Source organism: Balaenoptera musculus, chromosome 16 (genome assembly GCF_009873245.2).
Source record: "Balaenoptera musculus isolate JJ_BM4_2016_0621 chromosome 16, mBalMus1.pri.v3, whole genome shotgun sequence".
NCBI lineage: Eukaryota > Metazoa > Chordata > Mammalia > Artiodactyla > Balaenopteridae > Balaenoptera > Balaenoptera musculus.
This window is the reverse complement of record NC_045800.1, coordinates 65,363,446-65,375,964: the sequence shown is the minus strand read 5'-3', so window position 1 is coordinate 65,375,964 and position 12,519 is coordinate 65,363,446. Positions and strand designations below refer to the sequence as shown.

General features: G+C 34.7%; 1 protein-coding gene across 2 annotated transcripts in view; it reads left to right on the top strand.

Annotated features, from left to right (window-relative positions):
- Positions 1-12,519, top strand: part of TET1 (tet methylcytosine dioxygenase 1) — a 148,532-nt gene that overhangs the window by 117,053 nt on the left and 18,960 nt on the right. For both annotated transcript variants that reach the window (XM_036829600.1, XM_036829598.1), the window contains exon 7: positions 9,407-9,618. In XM_036829600.1, the coding sequence (XP_036685495.1) occupies positions 9,407-9,618 (212 nt within the window). The remainder of the gene's footprint in view (positions 1-9,406; positions 9,619-12,519) is intronic.

The window sequence follows — 12,519 nt, the reverse complement described above, 5'->3', positions numbered from 1 at the left end:
CATAGTTCTGTAATGTTTATACAATTATTAAATTTAAATTTTAAACTAAAATTAAATTCAGTGTTAATTTGAAGTATCCAATCAGAAAATTAAAGTTCCATATGAAATTAAAATTAAATTTTAAAAGTCTACTATTTTCAAAATTTAAAACACATCTTAGTTTTACCCTCTGAGATGATAATTAGCAATTTTGGGTATACCCAAACTAAGAGCTAGGGTGTTAAAAATTGCAATTAAAAATTATGGACAAATGCTGAAGCATGTTAAGCAGAAGAGTGACAGTCAGTAAAACTTCTGGTAAAAACTTTTTATTCTACAACTTCCTAAATTTGAAGAAAGTTTGATTAAATGAACATAGGATTGTTTTCAAGCACAGGCTACTCAAGAGTTTTTGATTCTCTTTGCATACTGAAATAGAATATATAGCTCAATTCTTCATGGGTTGTTTGAATGCAGTATTAGAAATTATAAAAAAACCTTCAAAGAAATTGCTTAATGTAAAAAAAGGCTGAAAAATGATGGATTCTTCCCAAATTCTTAATTTATAACTTAGTAAAGAATAAATATTTTTCTTGTTAAAAACGTTTTTACTATAAAAAAATTAATCTACTGGTGAAATTTATTTTGTCATTGTTTACCTAGTAAGTAAAAAGTCAATATCTCGGGACTTCCCTGGTGGCGCAGTGGTTAAGAATCCGCCTGCCAATGCAGGGGACATGGGTTCGAGCCCTGGTCCAGGAAGATCCCACATGCCATGGAGCAACTAAGCCTGTGTACTGCAACTACTGAGCCCACACGCCACGAGTCCGTGCTCCACAACAAAAGAAGCCACGACAACGAGAGGCCCACACACCGCGACAGAGTAGCCCCTGCTCACTGCAACTAGAGAAAGCCCACAAGCAGCAATGAAAACCCAACGCAGCCAAAAAAAAAAAAAAAAAATTCCCCTTCATTTTCCACGTGTCCTTTTTTTTCCCCCTTAAATATTTATTTATTTATCTGCTTGCACCCAGTCTTAGTTGTGGCAGGCGGGTTCCTTAGTGCAGCATGCATGTGGAATCTAGTTCCCTGACCAGGGATCGAACCCCAGTACCCTGCATTGGGAGCTCGGAGTCTTAACCACCACACCACCAGGGAAGTTCCATGTGTGTCCATTTTTGTTGACATTGTTCATTGGCCCAATAGGTTAGACCATTGCTGGGCTGGTACTGCATTTTTTGCTATAGTTTTGTAGAAAAGTTTTAAATTTAGAAGGACATTTCCCTCTCAGTTGTTTAAAAAATCTTTTTCATGACTTAATGTTCATTTAATCTTTCATATGAATTTTAGAAACAAGCTAAATATATCTTAGAATGGGGAGTAGATTAGTGGCTAGAATTAAAATCTTTTAATGTCTAACCTTCCAGCTAGGAACAGCTTAATTAAGATTTATTTACATGCATTTCCCTTAAGATAATCCTTACAGCTATGCTTAATTTGAGCTGTAAACCAGACTTCTATTTGGTTATTGCTGGTATATATTAAAGTTGTTGAGTCCTCAACAGTTATAAGGAGCCACCTGTTTTACTCTCTTTAAAAATCCAGTAGAGTTTTCTTTGATTCTCTTGAATTTTCTAGAAAGAATTTTCTGTAAAAAAAAAATTGTCTTCCAATTATAATACCACTTGTTTCTTTTTATTTTTTTTATCACATTGTCTATTTGATCTAAATTCTCACCTTTAATCCTAGTTTTCAGAAGTAATAGTTTGATTAGCCTTTGTATGTTCAAATATCTGCAGGTACCAGCAAATGTAGTAGTAATTCTGATCCAACAAACAAAATGCTGTGTTTCCAAAATAACAATTACAAAGTCTATATACCAGTAAGGGAAATTAGTGATTACAGTGGAAGATAATTAAATGTCAGTGTACCATTCATTGACATTATGAATTTTTTTTGTTTTGTACAAAGCAAGAATGTATATATCTAATGTTCTCTGGATTTTGGAGGCAGGGGAATTAAAAAGCTACTTTACTTTTTCTGTTACCTATATAAATATACTATGGCTAGAAGCTGAGTTTGCCTGCTATAGTGGAAACTGCTCTTGGTCTTTGAGACCCTTCTTTCTATGCCCTACGAATATAAAAATATTGTTACAGTGTAGGAGGGTTCCTTTTTTCCACACCGTCTCCATCATTTATTATTTGTAGACTTTTTAATGATGGCCATTCTGACTGGTGTGAAGTGGTACCTCATTGTAGTCTTGATTTGCATTTCTTTAATAATTTGCAAGGTTGAGCATCTTTTCATGTGCCTGTTGGCCATCTGTGTTCTATTTTGGAGAAATGTCTTTAGCTCTTCTGCCCATTTTGTGATTGGCGTGTTTGGGTTTTTTTGTTGTTGTTATTGAGCTGTATGAGCTGTTTGTACATTTTGGAGATTAATCCCTTGTCGGTCACATTGTTTGCAAATACCTTCCATTCCGTATATTGTCTTTTCATCTTATTTATGGTTTCCTTTGCTACGCAAAAGCTTATAAGTTTGATTAGGCTCTTTAGAAACTTACTGTTCATTATCAGCTACTTTTCAAAATTGAGAGCATAAGGTCTTCATTTCCTTCTCCAAATTAGTTTGCACCAGTATTTTTTCCTTGATAGTTGCTTTTGATGTTAATTTCTCTAGAAATTATAGGAGGATTTGATTAGACACAGCTTTAATAGCTACCCAGAACTCTTTTGCTCAAATAATTTTGATGATAATTTAGAGAAAATAGAAAATGCAGGATTTAAACTCAGGAGAGAAATAATGATAACAATACAATGGATTTTAAATACTAATTTTAATCAGAAAAGTTGTATTTAATACATTAATTAATGAGAATGGCTTTTTCTGTGGAAATCCTACTTCAGTTTTCTCTGTGATACAAAGTATTGAAATGTAGTGGTCACGGGGATAAATACTAAGTATGGGAATAAATTCTCGGAGCATACCAATCTCCAATCACTGGTCATTTTGATTTCAGCTGCTGTTTACTTTCTCAGCATCATCTCTAAATGTATGAGTGTCCTATCTTAAGTTAACAGTAAAATATGTTAGAGTAGCCAGAACAATCTTGAGAAAGAAGAGCAAAGTTGGAAGGCTCACACTTCCATATGGCCAGGCAATTCCACTCCTAGGTATATACCCAAGAGAAATGAAAATGTGTCTATATAAAAACTTGTTACATGAATGTTGATAGCAGCATCAATCATAATAGCAAAAGTTGAAACAATCCAAATGGCAACCAATGAATGGATAAACATAAAGTTGAATATCCATGCAATGGAATATTATTTGGCAATAAAAAGGAATGAAGTACTGATAAATACTATAAACATGAATGAGCATTATGCTAAGTAAAAGAAGCCAGAAACAAAAGGTCACATGTTAGAGGATTCCATTTATATGAAATGTCCCAAATAAGCAAAACTTACAGAAATACAAAGTAGAGTAATGGTGGCCAAGAAAAGAGAGAAATTTGGCATGAGTGCTAATGGGGTTCTTTTCAGAGAATGAAAATGTTCTAAAATTATATATTGATGGTAATGGTTGGCCAACTCTGAATGTACTAATAACCATTGAATTGCATACTTTAAAAGGATGAATTTCATGATATTTAAATTACGTTTCAATAAAGTGATATCAAAAGACAAGTGGATGGTGGGACTTTCCTGGTGGCGCAGTGGTTAAGACTCTGCACTCCCAATGCTGGGGGCCTGGGTTTGATCCCCGGTCGGGAACTAGATCCCACATGCGAGCCGAAACTAAGGAGCCCACCTGCCACAACTAAGAAGCTGGTGGGCCGCAACTAAGGAGCCCGCCTGCCACTAAGACCTGATGCAACCAAATAAATAAATACATATTAAAAAAAAAAAAAAAAGACAAGTGGATGGTATTTACAAAAGCCATTTATTTAAAACATTCTTCATTCCAACATTATTCAGTTTGGGTTATGATTTTAGCACAAGTCCTAAAAGAATGTGTGATGTTTCACAGATATAACAATTGCATAGCATGTAATATAAGAATATTAAAAAGTGACAGGACAGTAGTCATGATCATTACATTACTCAGATGTTTGGGTGCATCATTTACCATCTAAAGTGAGTGTCAGGCTTCCCTGGTGGCACAGTGGTTAAGAATCCGCCTGCCAATGCAGGGCCCTGGTCCAGGAAGATCCCACGTGCCGCAGAGCAACTAAGCCCATTCATGCGCTCTAGAGCCCGTGAGCCACAACTACGGAGCCCGTGTGCCTAGAGCCCGTGCTCCGAAACAAAGAGAAGCCACTGCAATGAGAAGCCCACGCACCGCAACGAAGAGTAGCCCCAACTCGCCTCAAGTAGAGAAAGTAAGCGCTCAGCAATGAAGACCCAACGCAGCCAAAAATAAAATAAAATAAATAAATTTATAAAGTGAGTCTGTCATGAGGCCTCAGCTTCAATAGCTTGCCAATCAATACTTTGTTCCAGTTACAAAAAAATGTGGTTATCTCCAAAAGTTTTAAAATTTAGACTATTCATATCACTTAAAATCTGTTTCTGAAATGAGAGTTTCCGTCTTATTAATAGTATCACTTGTTTTTGAAATTTTCATAAAATGCAACCACATTGGGTTTTGTGGGTTTTAACCATTCGTTCAACAAATATTTGATGAGAGCCTCCCATGAGCTGAGTTCTGTGCTCAGGAACCAAGTATGCAGTAATAAAGCAAAGAGACAAAATAGTGGGTAATATTTATTAGATCCGAGGTCTGTGCTACTATAGAAAGGTTAATAAAATTGCTACAATGTCCTGAGCCAGTAAATGACTAAGCAGTTTCTGTTTTTTGTTTTAAATTTAGGTTAAGGTACACTTTTAATTTTAGTGTGATATACATGCAGAAGACTTCAGAAATCCCTAAGGTCACAGAATTTTTCTGAAGTGTACACACTGGTGTAACCAGCAGTCAATATTACTTGCCCCTCAGAAGTACTCTTGCCCCTTCCCAGTCACTAGCTACTCCCTAAAGAGTAACCACTCTCCTGCCTTCTAACATTATTGATTAATCTTGCCTGATTTGTACTTTATGAAAATGCAGTCTTGTAATATGTATTCTTCTGCATATGTCTTCTGTCGTCTTCCTCACGGCATTATAATTGTGAGATTAAGCCATGTTGCTTGTAACTGTAGATCATTCTCATCTCATTGAGCCATTCTTCTGGTGATTAACATTTGGGTTTTTACCAGTTTTGGGTTGTCATCAATAGTGGTGTTATCTTTAGGAAATATAAGGATACATTTCTGTTTGTTATATACCTAGAAGTGGAATTGCTGAGGGGGCGGAATATGCATATGTGCAGCTTTGGTTGATACTATCACATAGTTTTCCAAAGTGGTTATCTTTTTTTTACATTCTCATATGAGGAATGTACCAGTGTTCCAGTTGCTCTACATTCTTATCAACACTTGACATTTCCTATCTTTTTCATTTTAGACAATCTCCTGGGTCTGTAGTGCTTTTTTTAAAAAAATTATTTATTTATTTATTTATTTATGGCTGTGTTGGGTCTTTGTTTCTGTGCTAGGGCTTTCCCTAGTTGCGGCAAGTGAGGGCCACTCTTCATCGCGGTGCGCGGGTCTCTCACTATCGTGGCCTCTCTTGTTGCGGAGCAAAGGCTCCAGACGCGCAGGCTCAGCAATTGTGGCTCACAGGCCCAGCCGCTCCGCGGCATGTGGGATCTTCCCAGACCAGGGCTCGAACCCGTGTCCCCTGCATTGGCAGGCAGATTCTCAACCACTGCGCCACCAGGGAAGCCCTGTAGTGCTTTTTTAAAGAAGACTTTCCTCTCTTTTTTTGTGTGGTAAAATAACACATAATGTAAAATTTACCATCTTAACCATTTTTAAGTGTACAGTTCAGTAGTATTATGTATATTCACATTGTTGTGAAACAGATCTCCAGAACATTTTCATGTTGCAAATCTGAAACCCTATACTCCTTAAACAGCTCCCTATTTTTCTATGACCCTAGCCCCTAACACCATTCTACTTTATGTTTCTATGAATTTGAATATGATTTGTAAGTAAAATCATGAATGTTTGTCTTTTCATGACGGGCTTATTTCACTTTGAATTATGTCCTCAAGGTTCATCCATTTGCCACATGACAGGATTTCCTTACTTTTTAAGTCTGAATAATATTCCTTTGTGTGATTCAATGAACATGGGTTTGCAAATATTTGTTTCAGACCTTACTTTCAATTCTTTTGGATATATATTCAGAAGTGGGATTGCTTGGTCATCTGGTAGTTCTATTTTTAATTTCTTGAGGAACTTCATACTGTTTTCCATGGCAGTTACACCATTTTATAACCCCACCCACATATGTAGTGCTTTTAAGTTTTTTTACTTTGCTAGATGACTAATAATGTTGAGCATATTTTCATATGCTCAACATCTGTTTGGATATTGTCTTGTGTTGAGCTTATTTAATTTTTTCAGCCAGTTTTCTACTTTGCTTTTATTACTCATTTGAGGAAGTTCTTTATATATTTTGGGTAAGAATAATTTGTCGATTATATATATTGCAGCTATGTCTCCCACTGTATTGATTGCCTTTATACTTAATCTTTTGTTAGTTAATGCTTTTGATAAACAGAAGTTCTTAATTTTAATATATTCCCGTTTCTTAACTTTTTCCTTTAGGATTATTAAATTTGGTAATCTATTTAAAAATATTATACATATTCCAGGTCTTGAAGGTGTTTTCTTCTAAAAACTTAATGATTATCTTTCATAGTTAGATCTACAACATAACTTGTCACTCGTGTGAAGTAGGCATCAAGATTCTTTTCTTTTTCCCATATGGATGTCTATCCAGTACCATTTATTGAAAGACTGCTTTTTTGCATTTCACTGCAGTGTCAACTTCGTTATACGTCAGGTGACCATATTTATATGGATCTCCTGCACTCTGTTTTGTTCCATTGATCTCCTTATCTGTCATTGCACTGATACTAGAGTATCTTAATTACTATAACTTTACAGTAGATCTTGATACCTGGTAAATCACTTTCTCTGTCTTTGTTCCTTGTCACTTCTTGGTCCTTTGCATTTCCATATAAACTTTGCAACAAGTTTGTCAATTCCACCCCCAAACAAAACTAATTCTGGTAGGGTTTTATATATATATATATATATATATATATATATATATATATGTATATACACATACATACATACACACATGAATTTATTTATTTATTTATTTTTGGCTGTGTTGGGTCTTCGTTGCTGCGTGGGCTTTCTCTAGTTGCGGTGAGCGGGGGCTACTCTTCAATATGGTGCCCAGGCATCTCATTGTGGTGGCTTCTCTTGTTGCGGAGCACAGGCTCTAGACGCGTGGGCTCAGTAGCTGTGGCACACGGGCTTAGTTGCTCTGTGGCATGTGGGATCTTCCTGGACCAGGGATCGATGCCGTATCCACTGCATTGGCAGGTGGTTTCTTAACCACTGCGCCACCAGGGAAGTCCCTCTGGAAGGGTTTTGATTGGAATTGTATCAAATCTAGAAACCAATTTCGGGGAAATTGATGTCATTATAATAATTACTCTTTCATGAAAATGGTATCTCTCTTCATTTATTTAGGTCTTCTTTAATTTCTTTCAATAATATTTTTATAGTTTTCAAAGGTCTTATACAGGTTTAATACTTGTCTTACTCCTTTTAGACTGCTATGAGAAAATATCAGACTGGGTGGCTTATAAACAACAGAAATTTATATCTCACAGTTCTGGGGTTTGGAACTTGAAGATCAGGGTGCCAGCATGATTGGTGGTCCCTCCTCTCTTTGTGTCTTCACGTGGTAAAAGGGGCTGCATAGCTCTGTGGGGTCTCTTTTATAAGAACACTAATCCCACTCATGAGAGCTTCCCCCTCATGACCTAATCACCTCCCCAAGGCTCCACCTATTAATACCATTGTTGGGATTTGGGATTTATTTTATGAATTGGGGGTGGACATAAATACCCATACCATAGCAATACTTAAGCAGCTTATTAAACCTATATCTGAATTTAAAGACTCATTATGTTTAATTTTCCATTATTCACTGAAGGAAATATGGAAGATATGGCAAAGGCACAGATACAATGAATACATAGCATTTTAGCATTTCCCACACAAAGACTGGATCACTATAACTTTGTTGGTTTGACAACATGAAGATTTATCTGGTGTAATTTTGTTTGATACAATATATCATTTTGCGTTTGAGCTTATTTGAAAGCAAATGTATTCTTATTTGGCTGTTAAAGGACATATAAATATAGAAAAAAATTTTAATATACGTAATTGTGTTTAGGGGGAAGGTCCTAAAGCCAACTCTACTCAAGGGATGCCTTGGTAGCAATGATTGTTAACCATCTGGAGTGACAGAAGAAAGTGATATTGGGTAACTAACATCTTAAGAAGTTTCATCTCAAGTTTTTGTAATATTATAGCAACAAAAATGGAATATTAATTATGCTATTGGGTGCTCCATTCTCGTCACAGGGGTGGGCAGTTTCATCATTTACTGATTATGTACTGATTAATGTGATCAGTCTCACTGTAAATTTGTGATATATGGAGGGACTTTTAAACATAGTTGGATGGTTTTACATGATGTCAATATTTTAATGTAATTTTAAAAATAAACACTAGGATAAACACAAGGACCACTGGGCAGTATTTTAAATACTTAGGAATCCTTTTTTAGCAAGTCATGGTTATGATGCAGTGTAAGATAAAAGGATAAATATTCAAAATGAATTGTTATAATTTGCATTCTCCATGTCAGGTAGACCACCTTAATCTTATGATAAGATAGGTATGATAAATCCCTGTGATAGCATGGAAAAAATCACAGGAATTGCAGGAGTATTGCTTTATGTATTAGTTATTCTATATGGCAAAACCATGTGCCCAAGGAAAACATCAATAACTTTCCTCAGATGCTAAATACAGTGCTCAGAGTTTATTTTTAATGCTGGGAGTACTAGGTTATTTCTATCTAGCTAGATTTGTCCTGTTGCGGCAATTATGGAAGAGCAGATGAGTTAATTAGGCTCTTTTCCATGGGATCCTCTGTTGTCTGTTTTGCAATACTGTATCAACAGTGAGATAAAACACAGACTGTTTCCACAGATTTCTGCCTGTTGTTTGTTAGTCAAGTAACCTTGGATACCCTGCGATGAGTTGTATGGGGGCAGCTAGTCTAACACCTGAAGGTCCTATAGGCTTCAACCCTTTAAGAAATAGTAATTTTTTAAAAACTAGAATGTAATGATGCAGAGCTTTAAAAACAATATCCACTGCATTCGACATTAGGTTTCTTGTTTTCCATAAATGTATGCATTCTGCTTTGGCAGGTTTTAAGAAGAAGCAGCGATGAAGAGAAAGTTCTTTGTCTCGTTCGACAGCGTGCAGGCCACCACTGTCCAACAGCTGTAATGGTGGTGCTCATCATGGTATGGGACGGCATCCCTCTTCCAATGGCTGACAAATTGTACTCGCAGCTTACGGAAAGTCTAAAGTCATACAATGGTCATCCCACAGACCGAAGATGCACTCTCAATGAAAAGTAATCAAATCTGTTTTGTACTGTTTTGCCATTCAGTCTATCATATCATGTTAAATTAACTACCAACTACATATGTTATATGGGAGAACAGAATTTTAGGTATTGTTCAGCTAAAGAGTGAACATTTCTTTAAAGAGAGACTTGGTTTCATAGTGGGTTAAGACCATTTTAGAATATTCTCCTTTAGAATATTCTTTTCTTGCTTCTCTCTTTGGTACCTGATCCTTCTCACCCCTGGAGTCTGGAGGAGAGAGGTTTTTCTATAAAGGCACAGCTCCTCCATAAGGAATTGTACAATTTTGCATTTCCTATAGCACTATAAGAGAATATCTGTTTTTCTACAGTTTTCCAATGTTGTCAAACTTGAGTTTTTGCCCATCTAATAGGGGATAAATGTCATCAGTTTACGTTGATTTGAATTTTTCATATTATGAATAAGAGTATTTTTTCATATGGTTAAGAGCATTTGCCATTTGTTTGTTTTTTATTTTTTAAATTTTGTTGAAGCATAATTGATTTACAATGTTGTGTTTAATTTCTGCTGTACAGCAAAGTGACTCAGTATATATATATGTATATATATACATATTCTTTTCCATTTATGGTTTACCACAGGATATTGAATATAGTTCCCTGTGCTATGCAGGAGGACCTTGTTGTTTATCTATCCTATATTATAACAGTTTGCGTCTGCGAATCCCAAACTCCCAGTTCTTCCCTCCCCCACCCCTTGGCAACCACAAGTCTGTTCTCTATATTTGTGAGACTGTTTTTGTTTTGTAGGTTTATTCATTTGTGTCGTATTTTAGATTCCATATGTAAGTGATATCATATGGTATTTGCCTTTTTCTTTCTGTCTTACTTCACTTAGTATGATAATCTCTAGTTGTATCCATGTTGCTACAAATGGCATTATTTTGTCCTTTTTTACGGTGAGCCATCTGTTAATTATTCTACCCCCTATTTCAAAAGGAGTATTCATTTTTTTCTCTCCCTTTGTGATTTAATTTCTAAATGCTTTTGCCACTTCGATATTTGTCTTTTTACTTCTGCTATGTCACCTTTTGCACAAGTTTTCTTTTTAATGTAATTTATTGTATCTATCTTTCCCCTTATTGTGTCTGAATTTTGAGTGGTATTTGAGAACATTTTTCTCTCACATGAGTTATAGAATAATTCACCCATGTTTTCTTTTATTGTTGAAATTGGAAATTTTTAAAATGTAAATCTCTGATGCATTTCAAATTTATGCTGGACAGAAGTGGGAAGAGGAGATCCATTTCTATTCTTTTTTCCATTTATCCCAATACTACTTACTAAAGAGTACTTCTTTTCCTCTTGATTTGAAATACTACCTTATACAAAAACTGTATATAATGGAGCCCTCTCTTTTATATGAATTCTGTATCACTGTCTGGTCTTTTCACGTACTAGTACCACATTTTTTAAGTTATAGAGGCATTATAATATATTTTAATATTTGGTAAGGCTAGCTCACTATTCTTGCTCTTTTTCAAGGCTTTCTTTGTTATTTTATGTTTGTGCTTCCAAATGAACTTTATAATCAATTTGTCTAGTTTTAAGATAAATCTAATGATATTTTTAATGGGATTGCATTAAATTAACTTAGAATAAACTGACATTGTTATGATATTGAATCTTCCAGTCCTATAATATGATTTATCTTTCCATTTGGTAAAGTTTACTTTTGTGTTCTTCAAGAGTGTTTTGTGTAGTTTTCCTCATAAAGTTCTTTCTTTTTTAAAAGAAATGTCATTATACAAATTATAAACAAAATATATATCATTCACTCTCTAACCTCCACACAAGATTATTTGTGTACCTTCCAGAACATTCCTTTATGTTTAAAATCATTTCATTATATTTTTGTTAATCTTCCTAATCCCAAGTATGTATACGTCATTTAATTTTTGAATTTTTGAATTTTATTTTGTTTTTTATACAGCAGTTTCTTATTACTTACCTATTTTATACATATTAGTTGTATACATCATTTTTAATGTCTCTATTTTGTTATGTGGATTCACAATAATAATAATACCTCTTGTATAGAGAAACAGTTCTAAATGATATACATATAACCTTATTTTTCCCAAGAATTCATAAATAGTTTTATTCTACTTCACTCAATGTAGATCCAGCCTATCGCTTTTTAAAAATTTTATATTTACAGAAATGATGCAAGAATATTTCAGTGAACTCTTATATACCCCTTACCTAGATTCCACAAATGTTAATGGTTTGTTACATTTACACTTATACACATGGTCACACATACACACAAGCTTACATGTTATTATCATTATTGATTTTCTATACTTTCTTTCAGAATAATTTGTGAACTAGTTGCAAACTTTGTGACTTTTCCCCCTAAATAATACTTCAGAGGGTGTTTTCTAAGAATGAGGACATTCTCTTAACACCAGTACAATTATCGAAAACAGGAAGTTTCACTTAGATAAAATACTATTCTCTAATTCAAATATCATCTATTCTCCAGTAATACTTCATACTAATCTTCCCCTACCCATGATTTGATGGATTGAGTTGTTTTGTCTTTTGGGTCTCTTAATCCTTTTATCTCAGTCTTTTTTTGTGTTTCATGGCATTTCCTTTTTGAAAAGGACAGGCTAATTTTATAGACTGTTGCTCAATTTTGGATTGTAGGATTGTTTCTTCCTGATTTAATTCAATTCAGGAATTATTGGCAGGCCATAGTATTAGGAGCTATTTTAAGTCTATTTGTCTCATCATTGGTGATGTTGACTGTTTAATAGAAACTTTTAGGTCTCACAGTTAAGAGTTAAACTACATTTTTCTACTTGTTTGGCAACTTCTTTGAAATTCTGCCATTTCAAATTTACCTTCTTTGATCCTATT